The 23,659-nt window shown below is 45.6% G+C and overlaps 1 protein-coding gene across 2 annotated transcripts; it reads right to left on the minus strand.

Moving 5' to 3' along the window:
- Nucleotides 1-1,313: 1,313 nt before the first annotated feature.
- Nucleotides 1,314-21,895, minus strand: LOC140189057 (histone H4). 2 transcript variants are annotated; one of them, XM_072245760.1, is made up of 3 exons: nt 21,772-21,895; nt 6,182-6,293; nt 1,314-1,942 (listed from the first exon to the last, which is right to left on the minus strand). In XM_072245760.1, the coding sequence occupies exon 3, from the start codon at nt 1,680-1,682 to the stop codon at nt 1,371-1,373; it is 312 nt and encodes a 103-aa protein (XP_072101861.1). In that variant the 5' UTR covers nt 1,683-1,942; nt 6,182-6,293; nt 21,772-21,895; the 3' UTR covers nt 1,314-1,370. The 2 variants fall into 2 exon arrangements, with proteins under 2 accessions (XP_072101861.1, XP_072101863.1); XM_072245762.1 differs by lacking the exon at nt 6,182-6,293.
- Nucleotides 21,896-23,659: the final 1,764 nt, after the last annotated feature.

The following is a 23,659-nucleotide window of genomic DNA, read 5'->3' on the forward strand; positions in this document are numbered from 1 at the left end:
CTTTTGCACCCTCTCCAGTTTAATGTCACCCTCTGATCCCAGGGCAACTATAACTGTACTCCGTGCTCCGAGAGTAGTTTCCCCGAGGCTGGTAGAGCTGTAATGTGACGTCACAGTCCAGTGCCCGATACTCTGACCGATGAATGCGAGTGTGGCGAACAGCTTCTTCACCGTCCTGCCGACCTGTGTTTGCACTCTGAAGGAATTCGATATCCGCACCCCGATATCTCTGTTTTACAGCACTCCCAGGGCCAGACCATTCCCCACGGCAGTTCTGCCCTGGTTCGTCAATGACAATGGAACATCTCACATTTATCTGTCATTCCTCAAATCAGTGACCTCATTGATCACCATCCTGTTGTAATGTTAGTTACATTGTTTCACACTCCACGATATCACCAACTTTACTGACATCGGTAAATTTGCTGAGCCGGGCAGTGACGTTATCAGCCCTGACTCAGCTCCCAGGCTTTTCCTCGCAGCGATACACGCGCAGTGCTGGAGGAACTCAGCAGGCCAGGCAGCATCTATGAGAAACTGGAAACAGCCAACGTTTCAGGCCGAGACCCTCCATCAGCATCTGCACAATGGTCTTGTGTTTGGTTTTCCTTCGATCCTAAGTTACTGGATAACATGACCCATCCTCCAGTCCTCTGCCACCACTCCTGCCCGAGAAACGCGCAGAGAGACAGAGGCGGGGAGGGGAGGAGACAGAGTCAGAGTGACGGACAGAGCCGAGAGCGGCCTCTCATCGTCCAGCTCCGTCTTCACTTTAATACACCCGGCAATTTCCAACGGTTTGTCCGAAACACAGAGCTCCAGAGAGAGAGAAAAAAACGCCCTCTAACACCACGTACAGAAGGAGTTCTAGGAATTTATTGGCGGTTGGACTTCATCGGATCAGAATACAGTGTGATTGGCGCAGGATCAATTTCAAATTGCCCGCCAATTTCAGAGCACCCAGCAACGGTGCTGGAAGACTTTTTAAAAAATTATTTACCGTTAGTTTTATCACGCATTATACAATTTGAGTTTCATTTAATAAATTTAATATCTAATCCCCTGAGCTAAGATTTAAATGCATAATTATGGAGTCGCTTCTCTAAAGGAGTGAACTGATTCCTGTCCGAGACAGATAAAAGGATGAAGATCGATCTTAACGCGTTCAGAGGTTCTGAAGTAATCACCGACTGGAAATGGCAGATTCGCAGGAATATTGCAAACCGAACCGATTAATCTGTTTCAAATGTAACTCAGCGGAATGTATCGATAAAAATAATTAAAAGGGTGTGGATACGGCTCCGACTGTGAGGCGGTGGGTGGCTCTTAGAAGAGCCTTTGTTTTGTGCTCGGGAGGAAGTGGGAGTTTTTCAGCCGCCGAAGCCATAGAGAGTGCGGCCCTGGCGTTTCAGAGCGTAAACCACATCCATGGCAGTCACCGTCTTGCGCTTGGCGTGTTCGGTGTAGGTGACCGCATCCCGGATCACATTCTCCAGGAAAACCTTCAGCACCCCGCGGGTCTCCTCGTAGATCAGACCCGAGATCCGCTTGACGCCGCCACGGCGAGCCAGACGGCGGATGGCCGGTTTGGTGATGCCCTGGATGTTATCACGGAGCACTTTACGGTGCCGCTTGGCTCCGCCTTTGCCCAGTCCTTTGCCTCCTTTCCCTCTGCCAGACATGATGCTGCTTCACTCAGGTCGCTGCTCACTGACAAACTGCCTGCTGCTGTCTCCTTTTATACACAGCGCCCCGACCTGCCCGAGAAACGCGCAGAGAGACAGAGGCGGGGAGGGGAGGAGACAGAGTCAGAGTGACGGACAGAGCCGAGAGCGGCCTCTCATCGTCCAGCTCCGCCTTCACTTTACCACAACCGCCAATTTCCAACGATTCATCCGACACAAAGCGCTCCAGCGAAAAACAAAACTCCCTCACACACAGTCTGAAAAGAACGAGAGCCAATGTCAGGCTAATAAACATGGTGGGACTGATGGGCTGAAATGAGTTTATTTCAACACTAGGAGTACTATGTTATCGGACGGACAGGGCTGGCAGCTCAACATTCCTGGGATTCATTGTTTTACATGTGAGTGGGGGGTTAAAAATGCAGAGGTTACCCCACTGAGAATGTCACAGCAAACTGGAAGGTTCATTTACAGAGGCAATCTGCAGTTACACTGTTGGGGCGTTTGTATTGGCCCCGCAACAACCAGTGGGGGGACATTATCTTCTCTAGATTAACTGGAACTTGCTTAATTCTTAAATGCGCCAGATTTCTTCAGTGAATCTGAGAGGTGTTTGAAACATTATGTACAGGGCCCAACCAGAGGTGAGAACAGTTGGGAATGAGCCAGGCCAGGTGACAGTTGAGAGTCAGTGAACATTTTGGGAACAGTGATCACAAGTTTCTTTTTTCTTAGTTACAAGTAAGAATAAAAGTAGATCTTGTATGAAGGTACTAATTTGCAGGAGGACAAGTCAGGACGGAGGAAGACAGGAGCCAAGGGACATTGATTGGGAGCAGCCACTGTCAGACAAGTCCACATCTGATGTGTGGGAGTTGTTTAAAGACCAGCAACTCTGAGTTCAGGATCAGCATGTTCCGGTGAGGAGTGAGGAGAAGGATGGTAAGTAAGGGATTTTTAGACAAGCGGAGAGATCCTAAATTTAGTCAAAAGGTTATGGAAGGTTTGTGAAGCTAAAGTCAGACTGGGTACCTTTGGAATATAAAGGTAGCAGGGAAATGCTAAAGCAGGTGATAGGAAAGGCCAAAAGGGGCCACAAACTGTCCTTGTAATGTAGGACCAAAGATGATCCCAAGGCCTTGTGGTTTGTATTAATAAGACGAGGATAACCAGAGAATAGAAATGTCGACTCAAGATTAAAGGAGGAATGATGTGGTTGAAGTCAGATCAAGTGGCTGAGGTACTGAATGAGTACGTTGTGTCAGTATTTACTGAAGTGAAGGAATTGAATGGCAATGAAAACAGAATGAGGCATGTGAATGTGCAGAGACATTTTGAGATTAAGGAGCAGGTTGTGCTGGGACGTCTGAAAAGCAATAAGATGGCTAAGACTCCAGGGCCTGAAGGCAAATATCCTACAACAGTGAAGGAAACAAGTGAGCAGATTGCTGGCGATTTGACAAGGATCTATGTGTCTTCGATCACAACATGTGAGGTCCCACAGGACTGGAGTGTCGGAAATGTTGCAGCTTTGATCAAGAAGGGAAATAACAAGAATCCAGGAACCAAAAGGCAAGGCAGCCTCATTTCAGTGGCAGAGAAGCTACTGGGGAGGATATTGAGGTACAGGATTTATGCACATTCAGAAAGGCATGGCCTGCTTAGGGACATTCAACATGGTTTTGTGTAGGGAGATCATGCTTGATAAAAATCATTGAGGAGGTGACACAGACTAAGATATAGGAGCAGAATTCGACCATTTGGCCCATCGAGTCTGCTCCGACATTTCATTGTGGCTGATCCATTTTTCCTCTCAGCCCCAGTCTCCTGCCTTTCCCCTGTATCCCTTCATACTCTGACCAATCAAGAATCTATCAACCTCTGCCTTAAATATACATAAAGACCTGGCTTGACAGCTCCGTGTGGCAATGAATTCCACAGATGAACCACTCTCTGGCGAAAAAAAATCCCCATCTCCACATTCTACAAGGATGCTCCTCTATTCTGAGGCTGTGTCCTGATATTAGTCACTCCAATCCTCTGCACATCCACTTTATGACTGTGTTTCACCATTCGATAGGTTTCAATTGGGCCACCCCTCATTGATCAAAAATTCCAGTGAATACAGGCCCAGAGCCATCAAACACTCTTCATGTGGCAACCTGTTTCATCCTGCAATCAATCTGGAGAACGTCCTTTGAAACCCATTGAGTTTCAGCTCATCCTTCCTGAGATAAAGGGCCGAAAACTGCTCACAATACTCCAGTGAGACCTCCTCAGTACTTTATAAAGTCTGATCATTATTATGATTGGCGCAGATATTCTGGGCCGAAGGGCAGGTTGCCATCTGTTCCATATTGTGTACTGATGAATATGTTTGATCTAACAGCTATTGGCAGGGACATGGTTGCAGAGACTGGGACTTCGACATTCCACTATATTCAATGTTCCACACAGAATCAGCGAAATGGAAAGGAGCAGGGTGGATTTGTTCATAACCTGCTGCTGAAGGAGTGGATACAGTGCCTATAAAAAATGTTCAGTCTCCTTAGAAGTTATTATGTTTTATTCTTTTGCAATGGATTTAATTTGGCTTTTTTGACACTGATCAACAGAAAAGACTCCACGGTGTCAAAGTGAAAACAAATCTAAATTAATTGTAAATATGAAACAAAATAATTCATTGCCTTAGTATTTACCTCCTTCAAATCCGTAATTAGTTGATGCACCTTTGGCAGTATTTACAGTTGAGTCTGTGTCAATAGGTGTCTATCAGCTTTGCACATCTGAACACTGCAATTTTTCCACATTCTTCTTTACAAAACTGCTGAAGCTCTGTCAGAATACATGGGTTGGTGAGTGAACACTTCTTTTCAAGTCCAGCCACAAATTCTCAATTGGATTGAGGTCTGGACTCTCACAAAGCCACTCCGGGACATTAACTTTGTTGTTTTAAGGCATTCCTTTGCAGCTTTGGTTTTATGCTTGCGGTCATTGTCTTGCTGGAAAATTAATTTTCTCCTAAGTTGCAGTTCATTTGAAGACTGAATTAGGTTTTCCTCCAGGATTTCCCTGTATTTTGCTGCATTCATTTTACCCTCTACCTTTATGTGCCTTTCAGGGCCTGCTACAGTGAAGCACACCCACAGGATGATGCAGCCTCCACCATACTTCACGGTAGGGATGGTGTGTTTTTGATGCTGTGCGGTGTTTGGCTTACTCCAAACTTAGTGTTTGTGATGGTCAAAAGGTTCAATTTTGTTTTCATCAGACCATAGAATCTTCTTCCAACTAACTTCAGAGCTCCCAACAATTCTGGCAAACTCCAGGCAAGATTTCATGAGAGCATTTTTCAACAGTGGCTTTTTCTCTGCCACTCTCCCGTAAAGCTGCGACTGGTGAAACACCCGGGCAACAGTTGATGTTTGCACAATCTCTCCCACCACTGAAGCTTGTAACTCCTCTAGAGTTATCATTGGTCTCTTGGTGGCCTCCCCCACTGGCCCCTTCTTGCATGGCCATTCAGTTTTTGAGGATAGTCTGCTCTTGGTAGATTTACAGCTGTGCCATATTCTTCCCACTTCTGGATGAGTGACTTAACTGTACTCCAAGGGCATTCAGTGACTTGGAAATTTTCTTGACTCCATCTCCTGGCTTGTGTTTTTCAATTACCTGTTTGCAGAGCAGCTCGGAGTGTTGATTTGTCTTCACGGTGTAGTTTCTCCCAGGATACTGACTCACCAGCAGTTCGACCTTCCACTTACAGGTGTACTATTACTACAATCAATTGAAACACCTTGACTGCACACGGTCATCTCCATTTAACTGATCATGCAACATGGAAAACTAATTGGCTGCACCAATGATGATTTGGTGTGTCATATTAAAGGGGGTGAATACTTAAACAGACAATTATTTTGTGTTTTAGATTTGTAAATAGTTGAGAGCATTTTGTAGAGATTTGTTTTCGCTTTGACACAAAAGAGTCTTTTTCCATTGATTGGTTTCAAAAAAAGCCAAATTCAATCCACTGAGATTCAATGCTGTAAATTTTCATAGGAACTTTATATGTAGGGACAATGATGGTGAAAGGGGGAGGGAAAGACAACATTGGTAGGAGTGGCCTCAAGATCCTGGGGTATGGTCAAAGGCATTCAAGGAAATATTAAATCAAAGAACATACAAAGAGGCGCTGGTGGTGCACAAGAGAATCAGAGATTTTCTAGGAACCAGTGAAAAGCTAAAAGTAACAAGGAACACGCAGAGAAGTTAACTCAGTAATTTGCATTAGTGCTCACAGTGGGACACAGCAAACATCCCATAGATATCTAACAGTGATATTTCAACATTGTGCCATAATGTGTAACAATTGGCATCACAAGGGAGAAACTAATGGGACTAAAAGCAAACTTTACCAGGTCCCAACAACCTGCACTGGAGGGTTTCACAGGAAGTCTGTAGAGAAAGTAGAGACATTGAAGTTTGTCAAAACTCACTGTTACAGAAAGGTCCCAGTGGAGTTGAAAACCATTGCTGAAGAAGGGTGGAAGATAAAAAGCAGGTAACTGTAGTCCTGTTAACTTCACTTCAGGTACTGGAGTTGATAATCTATCAAGAAATAACAAATTATTTGGAAAAGTTCAATGTCTACAGTCAGGTTCACACAGATTCCACGATGACCAAAGTTCCCATCTGAGCTTGTGGTCTGTAACCCCCTCACCACCACATTATGAAGAAGGTTATCCTCTTCCTTGTCCCATGTCTCTGCATTTGGCCCAGATACTTCAAAACCTTTCCTTTCCATCTATCTGTCCAAGTGCTTTTTTAATGTACCTGACTCAACCATTCCCCCTAGCAGCTCATTCCATTTCCAGCCTCCAGGTCCCTCATGATTTTATACACCTCTGCAATATCAGCACTCATTCTCCAACATTACAGGGAAAATTATCCAAAACACCTTTCCACAAATCCTTTGAGATCCAGTAACATCCCCATAAATCTCCTTTGTACTCTTTCCAGCTGAATGGTGTCTGTCATACAGCAGGGTCACAGAAACTAAACACTATTTGCAAAATGTGGCCAAACCAACGTGTTGGACAACTGCAACATCTTATCCCAGCTTCTATATTCGGGGCCCTGAGTGAAGGCCAGTGTTCCAAAAGCCTCTTCACCACCTTGTCCATCTGGAACCTGGTCTTGGACCCTGTAACCTGGGTTGTTGAATGTTAAGTCATGTTTGACAAACACACCAGAGATTTGAGACTTTACAGGGGAAGTTGGAGAAGTGGTGTTCTTGGATTTTCGGGAGCCATTTGCCAAGGTGCCACATGTAAGGCTGGTGCACAAGACCAGAGCTCAGTACTGGGAAGGAAGTGTGTTAATACTGACTGAAGACTGGTCATCATACTGAGACAGAATAACAGGTCTGTTTCAGACTGGGATGATATTACTAGTGGAGTGTCCCAGTGACCAGTTCTGGATTGTCAATGATTTATTATTGATATTAATGACCCGGAGGAGGGGCAGAGAGTGAGGAATCCACGGTGGCAATGACAGGGAATGTGGTGGGGGACATGTTGTGATTGGACATTTCATCTCTTCAATGGGACCTGGGAAGCTGGCGAGCAGAATACATGGTAAATGGAGTTTAATGTGGTGAAGTGTGATGGCATGTAGAGCGGTAGGAGGAATCAAAAGTCAAACTATTATTTATGTGGAGATAAATTATAAATGAGAGAAATAGAGAGGGGTCGAGGTGCTGAACTACACAACAAAATAGAGACGGGAGCAGTGAGTGGTTCATAAAGCCATATATGACCAAGGTTCAGAGCTGAATGGTCCATTGACATTTACTGCTGGGGTGTTGGTGCAGAGAAACAGAGAAGTGTTGTTACTGTGACAGACAAGTGCACCATGATGGATTTTGGGAAGTTAAAGCAGGTCAGGACATACCCAGTGAATGGAAGGTCCTGAGGAGTGTTGATGAAAGAGAAACCTGGGGCACATGTACCTTACTCCCTGAAAGTGCCAACACAGGCAGACAAGGTGGTGAAGAAGGAGCACAACATGCTTGTCTTCATCGGCAAAGGCTCTGAGAGGAGTTGGGACATCACATTACAGTTGTACAAATCAATAATGACACCACACCAGGAGTACCCTGTGCAGTTCTGGTCACATGAGAAGAAGGATGTGATTAAGCTGGAAAGGTACAGAAACGATTCACAGGAATGTTACCTGCTCTGGGGGCTTGAGTTACAAGGAAAGATCAGACTGACTGGGACTGTTTTCCCTGGAGTGAAGGAGACCGAGGGGAGACCTGACAGAAGATTATAGAACTATCAGAGGTGTAAACAAGGTAAACAGGCAAGATCATTTTGCCAGGGTAGAAATATCAAATATGAGAAGGCGCAGCTTTAAAATGCCAGGGTGAGAATTTAAAATTGGACGTTAGGACAGGTAAGATTTCTGTTTCTGTACAGAGAGTGGTGAGGGCTTCGTATGGGCTGCCATGGGGAGTGGTGGAAGCAGATATGATAATGACATTTAACAGGGTTTTAGATAACCAAATGATTATTCAGAGAATTGAAGCACATGAAACAAAGTTAATTCAGAAACAAAGGTTCTGAACTTAAAGAGGGGTAACTTTGAAGGTATGAGACGTGAATTAGCTAAGATAGACTGGCAAATGACACTTAAAGGATTGACGGTGGATATGCAACGGCAAGCATTTAAAGGTTGCATGGATGAACTACAACAATTGTTCATCCCAGTTTGGCAAAAGAATAAATCAAGGAAGGTAGTGCATCCGTGGCTGACAAGAAAAATTAGGGATAGTATCAATTCCAAAGAAGAAGAATACAAATTAGCCAGAGAAAGTGGATCACCTGAGGACTGGGAGAAATTCAGAGTTCAGCAGAGGAGGACAAAGGGCTTAATTAGGAAGGGGAAAAAAGGTTATGAGAGAAAACTGGCAGGAAACATAAAAACGGACTGTAAAAGCTTTTACAGATATGTAAAAAGGAAAAAACTGGTAAAGACAAATGTTGGTCCCCTGCAGGCAGAAACAGGTGAATTGATTATGGGGAGCAAGGACATGGCAGACCAATTGAATAATTACTTTGGTTCTGTCTTCACTAAGGAGGACATAAATAATCTTCCAGAAATAGTAGGGGACAGAGGGTCCAGTGAGATGGAGGAACTGAGCGAAATACATGTTAGTAGGGAAGTGGTGTTAGGAAAATTGACGGGATTGACGGCAGATAAATCCCCAGGGCCAGATGGTCTGCATCCCAGGGTGCTTAAGGAAGTAGCCCAAGAAATAGTGGATGCATTAGTGATAATTTTTCAAAACTCGTTAGATTCTGGACTAGTTCCTGAGGATTGGAGGGTGGCTAATGTAACTCCACTTTTTAAAAAAGGAGGGAGAGAGAAACCAGGGAATTATAGACCGGTTAGCCTAACGTCGGTGGTGGGGAAACTGCTGGAGTCAGTTATCAAGGACGTAATAACAGCACATTTGGAAAGCGGTGAAATGATCGGACAAAGTCAGCATGGATTTGTGAAAGGAAAATCATGTCTGACGAATCTCATAGAATTTTTTGAGAATGTAACTAGCAGAGTGGATAGGGGAGAACAAGTGGATGTGGTATATTTGGATTTTCAGAAGGCTTTTGACAAGGTTCCACACAGGAGATTAGTGTGCAAACTTAAAGCACACGGTATTGCGGGTAAGGGATTGGTGTGGGTGGAGAGTTGGTCAGCAGACAGGAAGCAAAGAGTGGGAATAAACAGGACCTTTTCAGAATGGCAGGCGGTGACTAGTGGGGTACCGCAAGGCTCAGTGCTGGGACCTGAGTTGTTTACAATATATATTAATGACTTGGATGAGGGAATTAAATGCAGCATCTCCAAGTTTGCGGATGACACGAAGCTGGGTGGCAGTGTTAGCTGTGAGGAGGATGCTAAGAGGATGCAGGGTGACTTGGATAGGTTGGGTGAGTGGGCAAATTCATGGCAGATGCAATTTAATGTGGATAAATGTGAAGTTATCCACTTTGGTGGCAAAAATAGGAAAACAGATTATTATCTGAATGGTGGCCGATTAGGAAAAGGGGAGGTGCAACGAGACCTGGGTGTCATTATACACCAGTCATTGAAAGTGGGCATGCAGGTACAGCAGGCGGTGAAGAAGGCGAATGGTATGCTGGCATTTATAGCGAGAGGATTCGAGTACAGGAGCAGGGAGGTACTACTGCAGTTGTACAAGGCCTTGGTGAGACCACACCTGGAGTATTGTGTGCAGTTTTGGTCCCCTAATCTGAGGAAAGACATCCTTGCCATAGAGGGAGTACAAAGAAGGTTCACCAGATTGATTCCTGGGATGGCAGGACTTTCATATGAAGAAAGACTGGATGAACTGGGCTTGTACTCGTTGGAATTTAGAAGAGTGAGGGGGGATCTGATTGAAACGTATAAGATCCCAAAGGGATTGGACAGGCTAGATGCAGGAAGATTGTTCCTGATGTTGGGGAAGTCCAGAACGAGGGGCCACAGTTTGAGGATTGAGGGGAAGCCTTTTAGGACCGAGATTAGGAAAAACTTCTTCACACAGAGAGTGGTGAATCTGTGGAATTCTCTGCCACAGGAAACAGTTGAGGCCAGTTCATTGGCTATATTTAAGATGGAGTTAGATATGGCCCTTGTGGCTACGGGGGTCAGGGGGTATGGAGGGAAGGCTGGGGCGGGGTTCTGAGTTGGATGATCAGCCATGATCATAATAAATGGCAATGCAGGCTCGAAGGGCCGAATGGCCTACTCCTGCACCTATTTTCTATGTATGTTTTCTATGAATTATAAGCGGGCTGAAGAGACTTAGTTTCATTTGGCATCGTGTTCAGCACAGACATCATGGGTAGAAGGGTCTGTTCCTGTGCTGTACTGTTCTGTGTTCTCGGTGAGCCTCAGTGACAGGGGAGTCTTTAGCCGGGGTCTCAGACAAGTGTATCTGCCGTAAGGAGACAGACTGCAGGATGGTGCATTACCTCCCTGGTACCAGGGCCAAGGATGGAACTGAACAAGTACAGGCCATTCTGAAAGGGCAGGGTGAGCAGCCAGAGGTCGTGGTCCATATTGACACTAACAAAAGAGACAAAGTCCTGCAAGGAGAGCTCAGGGATTTGGGGAAAAAGTGAAGTGGAAACTCTGTGGTCGGGGTGGGGGGGGGGGCGGCGGTGGTGGAAATCCCAGTGCCACCTGCTAGCGAGGGAAGGAATAAAAGTGTGGTACAGTTATATGTGTGGCTCACGAGCTGGTGCAGGACGGAGGGTTTTAGTTACATGGATCATTGGGCTCTCCTTCAGGACAGGTGATGGGAAGAGTAAGAGGTCAGTAACTGGCATTGACGGATGTGGATTAACACAGGAAGTAAGTCCAAGTGGATAAATTACAGTGTCTCAGCAGCATTACAAGTGCACAGATATACAAATATCAGAAGAGAAGCAAGAGAAAGAATAAAAAGTAGGTTATCTCCAACAGTCTAACATGGGGGGGGGGGGGGGGTCATCACTTCCCCGGCTATAGGTTGACTCATTATTGACCCTGATGGCCCAGTGTAAGAATGACTTCATACAGCGCTCCTTGGAGCAGCAGAGTTGTCTTATTCTGTTACAGAAGGTGCTCCTCTGTTCAGCCAAGGTGGCATGCAGAGGGTGAGAAACATTGTCCAGAATTGCCAGGATTTTCCGTAGGGTCCTTTGTTTTACCACGGCCCCCAGTGTGTCCAGTTTCTCTCCTATAACAGAACCAGCCTTTCCAATCAGTTTGAGTCGGATAGCATCACCCGTGTTGGTGCCATTGGCTCAGTACACCACTGTGAAGTTAGGCCAAGTTACTGAGCACAGTGGCACTGAGGGCCTGAAGTGTGTTTATATCAGTGCAGTGTAGAACGGTTACGGCAGACGTACTTAGAGCCTGGATTAGTATATGGCACGGTGATCCAGCCATTACAGAGATCTGGCTGAGAGAAGGGCAGCACTGACAGATAAACATTCCAGGATTCAGATGATTCAGACAGTCCAGAGGGTGGTGAATGAGGTTCGGGCTCTGTACTGCTGATCAGGCAGAATGTCACAAGGTCAAGGTCATCCCAGAGGCTCATCCAGTAAGACAATGTGGGTAGAAATCAGGAATAAGAAAGGTGCAATCACCATGATGGGATTATACTGCAGACCTCCCAATAGCCAGTAAGAGACAGAAACAGATATGTTAGCAGGTTATGGGATGATGCAAAAACTACAGAGTAGATTTGGTGAGTGAATATCTCCTCAGAGTAACTGGGACTCCGTTACACCCTGAGGCTTGGATGGGGCATTATTTGTGTTCAGGAAGGTTTCCTGAAACAATATGTCGTCCACCAGGGAGGGGGACATTCTTGACTTCACCTTGGGAAATATGGGACTCAGCAGAGTGGTGGAAGGAACAACCAGTGTTCAAAGAGGAATTAGACAGGTCCTTCAGGGGAAATGACCTGCAGAGCTGTGGGAACAGAGTGGGGACTGTGGAAATGTTGTAGCAGGAGGTGGTATAAATTTGATGGGTCAAATAGTCTCGATGATCACAGAATGATTCTCTACCCAATAATAGTCTGAAAAAAACATTCTGGTCTCCAGTGAATCTTCCAAGCTCCAGGGTGGACAAGATCAATTGTGTAATAAGGACACACTTCTGTCGAAACACTGACACTATATACCAAGCACACTGAGCTGCCAGAGCACAGCACCGGCCAGTGAGGACACAGACCAGGACAACACCCGGCTCTCTACGACAAAGTTCAAAGCTGAAAATAAATGTATTATCAAAATACATTTGTCACCATATACAACCCTGAGATTAGTTTTCTTGTGGGCATACTGCTGGTTTGTTAGAGCGGTTGGGGAGGATTTAAACTAATTTGGGAGGGGTGTGGGAACAGGTGTGAAAAGACTCAAGGTAGGACAGATGGTAAAGAAAGCAAAGATTGCATGCAGTCACACTGTCAGGAAGGGCAGGCAGGTGATAAGACATAACTGCAGCCAGCAGGGTTAGTATCAGTGCATGAGGGATGCAGAATTACTAAGGGTAGCAAATACAGTACTCAAACTGTTATATCTCAATACACGGAGTATAAGAAATAAGGTGGATAATCTTATTGCCCTATTACGGATTGTCGTGACCATCACTGAATCACGGCTGAAGAATGTTTGTAGTTGGGAGCTAAGTGCCCAAGGTTACACGTATCAGAGAGACAGGAAGGTGGGCAATGGGGATGGAATGGCTCTGCTGATAAAGAATGGTAACAAATCAGTAGAAAGATGTGACATAAGATTGGAAGATGTTGAATCCTTGTGAATTGAGTTAAAAAACTGCAAGGGTAAAAGACGCTGATGGTAGCTATATACAGGCCTCCCAAGAGTTGCTGGGATGTGGGCCACAAATTACAATAGTAAATAGAAAAGTCATGTCAAAAAGGGAATGTTATTCGAGATTTCATGGGATTCAGGGGAGATTTTAACATGCAGGTCAATTGGGAAAATCAGGTTGGAAATAGATCTCAAGAGAGTGAGTTTGGTGAATGCTGAACAGATGGCTTTTTGGAGCAGTTTGTCATTGAGCTACTAGGGGAACAGCTATACTGGATTAGACAAGGCAGCAGAAAGGGAATTATAGACCAGTTAGACTGACCTCAGTGGTTGGGAAGATACCGGAGTGAATTGTTAAGGAGTATTGGAAACACAGGACAAGAAAGGACAAAGTCAGCACGGTTTCCTTAAGGGAAAGTCTTGCCTGATGAACCTGTTGGAATACTTTCTGAGCAGATTACACACAGGATGGATAAAGGGGATGCACTGATGTCATATATTTGGACTTTCAAAAGGCTTTCTTTGACAGGGTGCCACAAATGATCCTGGCAATAAAAGGATTAATGCACGAGGGTGACCACTAGAAGTGGGAATGGTGCTGGAGATGGACAGACCCAGAGTTTCCAGGATGCTGAGACCAGAGATTCAGTGGGTTGGTCAGTTTGGTGACTACCACGACTGGAAAGGGGAAGAGACAGACAGTGCAATGTCTCCCTGTGGCTGTGACCCTCAGCAACAAGTACACTCCTTTGGATACCCCTGGGAGGATGACGAACCAGAGAACAGCAGCCCGTCATGTCAGTGATACTGACACCCCGGTCCGATGCTCCGCGGGAGGAAAGGTCAATCACAGCAGTGATGACAACAGACTCACAGTACAGGGGATGTGCAGGAGATTCTGTGGCAGCAAGAGAGATGCCACGGTGGGGTGTCCCCTCCTGGGTGCTGGGGTCAGGCACGTCTCCGATGTGCAGGATTTCCTAATGGTAAACTTGCCAGTTGATTTGGTGGTAAGGAAACCAAATGCAACGTCAGCATTCATTTCAAGAAGACTACAACACAAAAGCAAGGATGTAACGCTCAGACTTTATAAGGCAGTGGTCCGATCACATTTGGAGTATTGTGAACTGTTCTGGGCCCCTTATCTAAAAAGGTACGTGTTCACATTGGAGGGGGTCCAGAGGAGGTTCACAAGAATGATCCTGACAATAAAAGGGTTAATGCACGAGGATTATTTGCTGGCTCTCGGCCTGTACTCGCTAGACTTTAGAAGAATGAGGAAATCTCATTGAAACCTATCAAAAATAGAAAGACCTACAATGGAGTGGGGAGGATGTTTCTGATAGCGGGGCAGTCTGGGATCACAGGGCACAGCCTCAGAATACTAGGACATCCTGTTAGAACAAAGATCAGGAATAATTTCCATACCAAGGGGTAGTGCATCTGCACAGCCTGTGTCAGGATGTTGTTCATTGACTATAGCTCAGTGTTTAATATCATCAATCCCACAGTCCTGATTAATAAGCTGCAGAACCTGGTCTCTCTGCAACTCGATCCTCGACTTCCTAACCGGGAGACCACAATCTGTGTGGATTAATGGAGACGGGCTAACCCCTGTTGACATCAATGGATCTGGGGTTGAGACGGTAAACAGCTTTAAGTTCCTGAGCATCAGCATACCCGAGGATCTCACGCAGTCTGCACACACGAGCTGAGCGGTGAAAAAGGCACAACAGCATCACTTTCACCTCAGACGGGTGAGGAAGTTTGCTATGAGCCCCCAAATCCTAAGAACTTTCTACAGGGGCAAAATTGTGAACATCCTGAATGGCTGCATCACTGCCTGGTATGGAAACTGCATCTCCGTTAATCGCAGGACTCTACAGAGAGTGGTGCAGACAGCCCAGCGCATCTGTAGTTGTGAACTTCCCATGACTGAGGACACTTACAACAGAAGGTGTGAGAAAAGGGCCTGAAGGATCACTGGGGACCTGAATCACCCCAACCACGATCTATTCCAGCTGCAACCATCCGGGAAACAGTACCACAACATAAAAGCCAGGACACACAGGCTCCGGGACAGCTTCTTCCACCAGGCCAGCAGACTGATTAACTCACACTGATTTGAGTGTATTTCTATGTTACATTGGCTGTTCTATTTATTATAAATTAATATAAATTACTGTGATTGTAAATTGCACATTTAGACAGAGATGTAACAAAGATTTTTACTCCTCATGTACATGAAGGATACAAGAAATAAATTCAATTCAAATTCAGATTAATATCTCCTCCTTGCTGACGATCAAACTGACACTGGTGCACCTCAGGGATTGTGCTTAGCTGACTGCTCCACTCCCCCTCTACCCATGACTATGTGACTAAGCGTAGCTCAAAAGCCATCCATAAATATGCTGGATACAACCATTGCTGGTACAATCTCATATGGAGAGGAGAGGACTTACAGGAGCAAGATATACCAGCTAGCTGAGTGGTGTCGCAGCAACTACCTTGTGCTTAATGTCAGTGCGACAAAAGAGCTGATTGAAGGAAAGGTAAGATGACAGAACACAAACCAATCCTCAGAGAGGGATCAGAAGTGGAGAGAGTGAATAATTTCAAGTTCCTGGATATCAATATCTCTGAGCACCTAAACTGGTCCCAACATATCAATGCAGCTACAGTATAAAGAAGGCAAGACAGCGGATATGTTTCATCAGGAGTTTGAAGATATTTGATTTCTCAATTTAAAAGAGACAAAACTGCTATAGATGTATTCTATATATGTTATTTCTGTTTTTGCACAGTTTTCAATCTACATAATAAACATATCCATACACACACACACACTGTAATTTATTTATTCTTTCTATATTATCATGTACTGCATTGAACTGCTGTTGCTACATTAACAAATTTCATGACACACGCCGGTGGTAATAAACCTGATTCTGGTTCTGACTCTGAATTCATCCCCACAGACGGCTGTGGCCAATTCATTGGGTATATTTAATGTGGATGTTCTTGATTGTGGGAGGAATGGGAGGGGGGTTTGAGAGGGATAAGGATCAGTGATGGTCTCCTGAATGACCTGCCAGAGGAGGTGGTGGAGACAGAAACACACAAAGTCTCTGTTCATGAACACTTCTCAGGAACCTGTCATTCACTGTGTACATCCTGTCCTGGTTAAACTTCCCAGTGCTGGGTCCATTGTTGTTTTCCGTCTGTATTAATGATCTGGATGAGAATGTGGTAAACTGGATCAGCAAGTTTGCAGACAACACCAAGATTAGGGGTGCAGTGGACAGCAAGGAAGGCTAGCAAATATTGATATGGGACATTGTCCAGCTGTTAAAATGGCAGATGGAATTTAATATAGACAATTATGAGGTGTGTGCAACAGAAGTTTAACGAGAGAAATGTGTGGTTTAAAGAGGATGAGGAAAAGCGCAAGGCTGCGAGTGGAACGGCTCAGGATTTCCGGAGCAAAGGTATTTTACTACTCGGAGTAAAGAGAGGCAAGACTGCACAGGTGCGTGACATCAGCCAGTACAGCGGGAAAAGGTTAAAAAGAAGACCGCCATATCCAGCAGGCAGCAGAGTGAGAGGGCTTTGGCTAAACGGGCGTAGGTGGTAATGAGGTGAGGTAGGTTTACCTGCGTTAATTGCGGAAAGGAACTACGTGTGTGAGGCCGGTGTTCTGTGCTCGGTGTCAGATGTGGAAAGTTCTGGAGTCTCCCAGCCTCCTGGATGGCAATATCCGCACCCGGTGTGTTGAGCTGTGGTTCCTAAGGGACTGTGTTAGGGAACGGGAGTTGCAGCTCGTTGACCTTTGTCTGGTCAGGGAGAGCGAGGAGGTGATAGAAGGGAGTTATAGGCAGGTAGTCACACCGGGACCACAGGAGACAGACAACTGGTTAATAGTCAGGAGAGGGAAGGGGAAGAGTCAGGTACCAGCGAGTACCCCTGTGGCTGTCCCCCTGAACAATAAGTACTCCTGTTTGAGTACTGTTGGGGGGGGAGGGGTGAGATAGCCTACCTGGGGAAAGCAACAGTGGCCGTGCCTCTGACACAGAGTCTGGCCGTGTGGCTCAGAAGGGTAGGTAAAGGAAGAGAAAGGCAGCAGTGATAGGGGACTCTTCAGTTAGGCAATTCTGTGGACGCAGGATAGAAACACGGATGGTAGTTTGCCTCCTCGATGCCAGGGTCCGGGAAGTTTCAGATCACGTCCAAAATATCCTGCAGTGGAATGGAGAACAGCCAGAGCTCGTGGTACATATTGGTACCACTGACATAGGTAGGAAAAGGGAAGAGGTCCTGAAAACAGTCCACAGGGAGTTAGGAAGGAAGATGAGAAGCAGGAGAGCAAAGGTAGTAATCTCGGGATTACTGCCTATGCCACGGGACAGTGAGTATAGGAATAGAATGAGCTGGAGGATAAATGCGTGGCTGAGGGATTGAAGCAGGGGGCAGGGATTGAGATTTCTGGATCATTGAGACCTCTTTTGGGGCAGGTGTGACCTGTACAAAAAGGACGAGTTGCACTTGAATCCCACGGGGACCAATATCTTGGCGGGGAGGTTTGCTACTGGGGAGAGTTTAAACTAGAACTGTTGGGGGGTGGGGACTGAACTGAAGAGACTGAGGAAGAGGCAGTTGGCTCACAAATAGAGAAAGCTTGGAGACGGTGCGTGAGGGAGGACAGGCAAGTGATAGAGAAGGTACATGCTCAGACCAACGGTTTAAGGTGTGTCTATTTTAACGCAGGGAGTATTGTGAACAAAGCAGATGAGCTTAGAGCACGTATCACTACTTGGAGCTATGATGTGGTGGCCATTACAGAGACTTGGATGGCTCAGGGACAGGAATGGTTACTTCAAGTGCCGGGTTTTAGATGTTTCAGGAAGGACAGAGAGGAAGACAAAACAGGTGGGGCGTGGCACTGTTGATCAGAGATAGTGTCATGCCTGCAGAAAAGGAGGACGTCGTGGGAGGATTGTCTGCAGAGTCTCTGTGGGTGGAGGTTAGGAACAGGAAGGGGTCAATTACTCTACTGGGTGGTTTGCATAGGCCACCCAATAGTAACAGCGATATCGAGGAGCAGATAGGGGAACAGATCCTGGAAGCGTGTAATAATAAGAGTTGTTGCGGTGGGAGATTTTAATTTCCCAAATATCGATTGGCATCTCCCCCGAGCAAGGGGTTTAGATAGGGTGGAGTTTGTTAGGTGTGTTCAGGAAGGTTTCTTGACACAATGTGTAGATAAGCCTACAAGAGGAGAGACTGTACTTGATTTGGTATTGGGAAATGAACCTGGTCAGGTGCCAGTTCTCTCAGCAGGACAGCATTTTAGAGATAGTGATCATAATTCTATTTCCTTTACAATAGCATTGGGAGAGATAGGAACAGACAAGTTAGAAAAGTGTTTAATTGGAGTAAGGGGAATTATGAGGCTGTCAGGCAGAAACTTGGAAGCTTAAATTGGGAACAGATGTTCTCAGGGAAAGGTACGGAAGAAATGTGGCAAATGTTCAGGGGATATTCGTGTGAAGTTCTGCATCTGTACGTTCCAATGAGACAGGGAAGTTATGGTAGGGTACAGGAACTGTGGTGTACAAAGGCTGTAGTAAATCTAGTCAAGAAGAAAAGAAAAGCTTACAAAAGGTTAAGAGAGCTAGGTACTGTTAGAGATCTAGAAGATTGTCAGGCTAACAGGAAGGAGCTTAAGAAGGAAATTAGGAGAGCCAGAAGGGGCCATGAGAAGGCCTTGGTGGGCAGGATTAAGGAAAACTCCAAGGCATTCTACAAGTATGTGAAGAGCAAGAGGATAAGACGTGAAAGAATAGGACCTATCAAGTGTGACAGTGGGAAAGTGTGTATGGAACCGGAGGAAATAGCAGAGGTATTTAATGAATACATCACTTCAATATTCACTACAGAAAAGGATCTTGATGATTTTAGTGATGACTTGCAGTGGACTGAAAAGCTTGAGCATGTAGATATTAAGAAAGAGGATGTGCTGGAGCTTTTGGAAAGCATCAGGTTGGATAAGAGGCCGGGACCAGAGGATATGTACCCCAAGATACTGTGGGAGGCGAGGGAGGAGATTGCTGAGCCTCTGGCAATGATCTTTGCATCATCAATGGGGACAAGAGAGGTTCCGGAGGACTGAGGATGTTGTTCCCTCATTCAAGAAAGGGAGTGAGATAGTCCAGGAAATTATTGACCAGGGAGTCTTACTTCAGTGGTTGGTAAGCTGATGAAGAAGATCGTGAGAAGCAGGATTTATGAACATTTGGAGAGGTATAATATGATTAGGAATAGTCAGCATAGCTTTGTCAAGGGCAGGTTGTGCCTTACGAGCCTGATTGAATTTTTTGAGCATGTGACTGAACACATTGATGAAGGGAGAGCAGTAGATGTAGTGCATATGGATTTCAGCAAGGCATTTGATAAGGTACCCCATGCAAGGCTTATTGAGAAAGTAAGGAGGCATGGGATCAAAGGGGACAATGTTTTGCGGATCCAGAACTGGCTTGCCCACAGAAGGCAAAGAGTGGCTGTAAACGGGTCATATTCTGCATGGAGGTCGGTGACCAGTGGTGTGCCTCAAGGATCTGTTCTGGGACCCTTACTTTTTGTGATTTTTATAAATGAACTGGATGAGGAAGTGGAGGGATGGATTGGTAAGTTTGCTGATGACACAAAGGTTGGGGGTGTTGTGGATAGTGTGGAGGGCTGTCAGAGGTTACAGCGGAACACTGATAGGATGCAAAACTGGGCTGAGAAGTGGCAGGTGGAGTTCAACCCAGATAAGTGTGAAGTGGTTCATTGTGGTAGGTCAAATATGATGACAGCATATAGTATTAATGGTAAGACCAAGGCAGTGTAGAGGACCTGAGGGATCTTGGGGTCAGAGTCCATAGGACGTTCAAAGCAGCTGCGCAGGTTGACTCTGTGGTAAGGAAGGCATACCGTTCATTGGCCTTCATCAATCGTGGAATTGAACTGAGGAGCCGAGAGGTAATGTGGCAGCTCGATAGGACCTTGGTCAGACCCACTTGGAGGACTGTGCTCAGTTCTGGTCGCCTCACTACAGGAAGGATGTGGAAACCACAGAAAGGTGCAGAGGAGAATTACAAGGATGTTACCTGGATTGGGGAGCATGCCTTATGAGAATAGGTAGAATGAGCTCGGCCTTTTCTCCTTGGAGCGACAGAGGATGAGAGGTGACCTGGTAGAGGTGTATAAGATGATGAGAGGCATTGACTGTGTGGATAGTCAGAGGCTTTTTCCCAGGGCTGAAATGGCTGCCACAAGAGGGCACAGGTTTAAGGTGCTTGGGAGTAGGTACAGAGAAGATGTCAGGTTAAGTTGTTGTTTTTTTTTCTTTATTTTAAACGCAGAGAGTGGTGAGTGTATGGAGTGGGCTGCCAGCAATGGTGGTGGAGGCTGATACGATAGGGTCTTTTAAGAGACGTTTGGATAGATACACGGAGCTTAGAAAGATAGAGGGTTGTGGGTAACCCTAGTAATTTCAAAGGTAGGTACATGTTTGGCACAACTTTGTGGGCCGAAGGGCCTGCATTGTGCTGTAGGTTTTCTATGTTTCCTTTCTCCCCAGAGGGAGGTTACAATCTGGAACACAGTCTGAAGGGGTGGTGCAGGCTGGTATTTAAGGACCATCTGGATGAGCATTTGAATCACCAAGGCAGGGTAGGAGACAGACCAAGTGCTGAGTTAGTGGAGACAGATTCTCGATGGTCAGTATGGACATGCAGAAACCACTGACTGTGAAAGTGCAATGCGAACCTGAAACACAGAACTTCAGGATGGTCATACCTAAAACATTCAGTACCCAGTATGATGGGATTGTTGTTGTACAAAGGTATTAATGGTCAAATACTGAACCAACCCCTCAAAAGGCTACCAAAATGCTGCCATTCCCTGTGCACAAGTAACAATAGTTTTCTATGGGAATTTGGTGAAGTACTCTGGGTGATATTAGGAGAGATGTCTGACAGCTTGGTCACAGTGGTAGGGTGCAAATGTCTTCTCAGAGGATAAGGGGTTCAGTGGAACAAGCTCACAATTAACAATGAAGGTGACAAACCCCACTGCAGTGGAGGACTGCTGTGGTCAGGGTTGTACTGGATAGAAACAGACCCTCTGGCCCATCATGCACAGCTGTACTAATCCCACTTTCTTGCATTAGTTTCATATCCCTCTGGGCCTTGCTCACTGAAGTACCTGTGCATGTGCCTCTAATATTGTTACACAGTTCCCTGTATGTGGCATCACAGGAAGACAGGGTTGTGTGTTCTACTTGCCTTGTCAGCCAAAGAACTGCCTCTCATTACAGCAAGACAAAACTGTTTAAAGACGGATTCAAAGGGGATCTGAGGGGTAAATATTTCACACAGGGAATAACTGGTATCGAAATCAGTACCAGAAGAGGTGTGGGGGAGGGGGGCAGAAACTTCTCAGGAATCTGTGTGCATCCTGCCATGATTTAACCTCGCAAAATAGAGTCACTGGTTTATACAGAAATGAAACAGTCCCTTCGGTACAACTCATCCCCGCCGACCAAGTTGTCGGCCTGAACTCGGCCAGTCTGCCTGCATTAGGCCCGTATCCCTCTCAACCTTTCCCATCCATGTGACTGTGCAAATATGTTTTAAATATTGTACCTGAGGCAGAGAGCCGGTGCAGTGAGGCGCTGACAGACACTCACTGTTCCGCGGGCAGGAAGAGGAGAGGCCGAAACCCCAACAAGTGGAGACCGACTCCACCACCCCGGACTTACCGCCCACCACGGCCCGTTCCCCGGGAAACGACGTCGCTGAAGGTGGGGCTTTGTGACGTCAGCGCGTCACGGGTCAACAATCACATCGTATCACGTGACAGGGAGCCGCAGCCGGGCAGGCGGGGCAGAGGGAGCTGTCAATCAGCAGAGCGGCTGAAAAACTTGCGACCATTGTAAACAGAATGGGGAGAGCGGGAGATTTCCAGGGACGTGACCCACTGCCCCATTCCCTGGAATTGAGTGTGTTATACACAGTAACATTCATATTATAATTTAGCTCTTCGATCTTATAAATATGTCATGTTTGTATTTTCTATAATTTTGTGTGGATAATCTTTTTATAATTTTGGATAAAATATGTTGGAACTGGATCATGATAAAAGAGCATCACGGAAAAATATTGTCAAAGCCAAAATTTTATCCAAAGTAAGTTGTTATCACACTGTGCATATGTCACCATATTGTTAAAAGTTCAAATTCAAATTTATTCTCAGAGTACATACATGTCACCACAGACAACCCAGAGAGTCTTGTTCTGCAGGCAATCTTAGCAAATCTATAGAACAGTAACTGTGAACTGTAAATATGAGGAACTGTAAACAAATTGTGTAAATGCAGAGAAATAAATAGCAATAAATAACAAGCATGAAATAACGATATAACAGTGGTGACATGAGTGTTTTGTTCAGGACACTGATGGTTGAGGGGTAGTAACTGTTCTTGAACCTGGTGGGGCGAGTCCTGAGGTACCTGTACCTTCTACCTGATGGCAGCAGTGAGAAAAGATCGTTGCCTGGGTGGTGAGGATCTTTGTTGATGGACGCTGCTTTATACTGGGCCGAATCCACTACCCTTTGCAGGATTTTCCACTCAAAGGCATTGGTGTTCCTATACCAGGCCGTAATGCAGCCAGTCAGCACACCTTCCACCACACATTTATATAAGTTTGCCAAGGTTTTCAATGACATGCTGAACATCCACAGAGTCCTGAGGAAGTAGAATGCTGTTGTGCTTTCTTCACAATTATATTTATGCGATGGGTCCAGGACAGATCCTCTGAGTGAGTGACACACAGGAATTTAAAGTTACTGGCTCTCTCCACCTCTGATCGTCCTTTGATTACTAGCTCATGGACCTTTGGTTTCTCCCTCCTAAAGTGTACAATCCGTCCCTTAGTCTTACTGACATTGAGTGAGGGGTTGTTGTTATTACACCACTCAGCAAAGTTTTCAATCTCCCTCCTGTTTACTGATTCATCACCACCTTTGATTGTGGTGTAATCAGCAAACTTGTATATGGTGTTGGATCTGTACTCAGCTACACAGTCATAGGTGTAAAGTGAGTAGAGCTGGGGGCTAAGCACACTTCCTTGTGCTGCTCCTGTGCTGATATAGATTGTGGAGTATATGTTTTTGCCAATCTGAACTGATTTGGATCTGCACCTCAGGAAATCCAGGATCCAATTGCACAAGGAGGTATTGAGGCCCAGGACTGGGAGTTTACTGATCAGTTTTGAGGGGATGACAGTGTTAAATGCTGAACTGTAATCAATAAAGGGCATCCAGATGTTTGCATCTTTGCTGTCCAGATGTTCCAGAGTTGTGTGAAGAGACAACGAGACAGCATCTGCTGTTGCTTCGGTCGGTGAATTGCAGGGGATCCAAGTCACCATTCAGACAAGAGCTGAGATGCTTCAACACCAGCCTGTCAAAACACTTCATCACTGTGGATGTAAGTGCCACTGGGCAATAGTCATTTAAACAGGTTACCAT

Source organism: Mobula birostris, chromosome 28, assembly GCF_030028105.1.
Source record: "Mobula birostris isolate sMobBir1 chromosome 28, sMobBir1.hap1, whole genome shotgun sequence".
Taxonomy (NCBI): Eukaryota; Metazoa; Chordata; class Chondrichthyes; order Myliobatiformes; family Myliobatidae; genus Mobula; species Mobula birostris.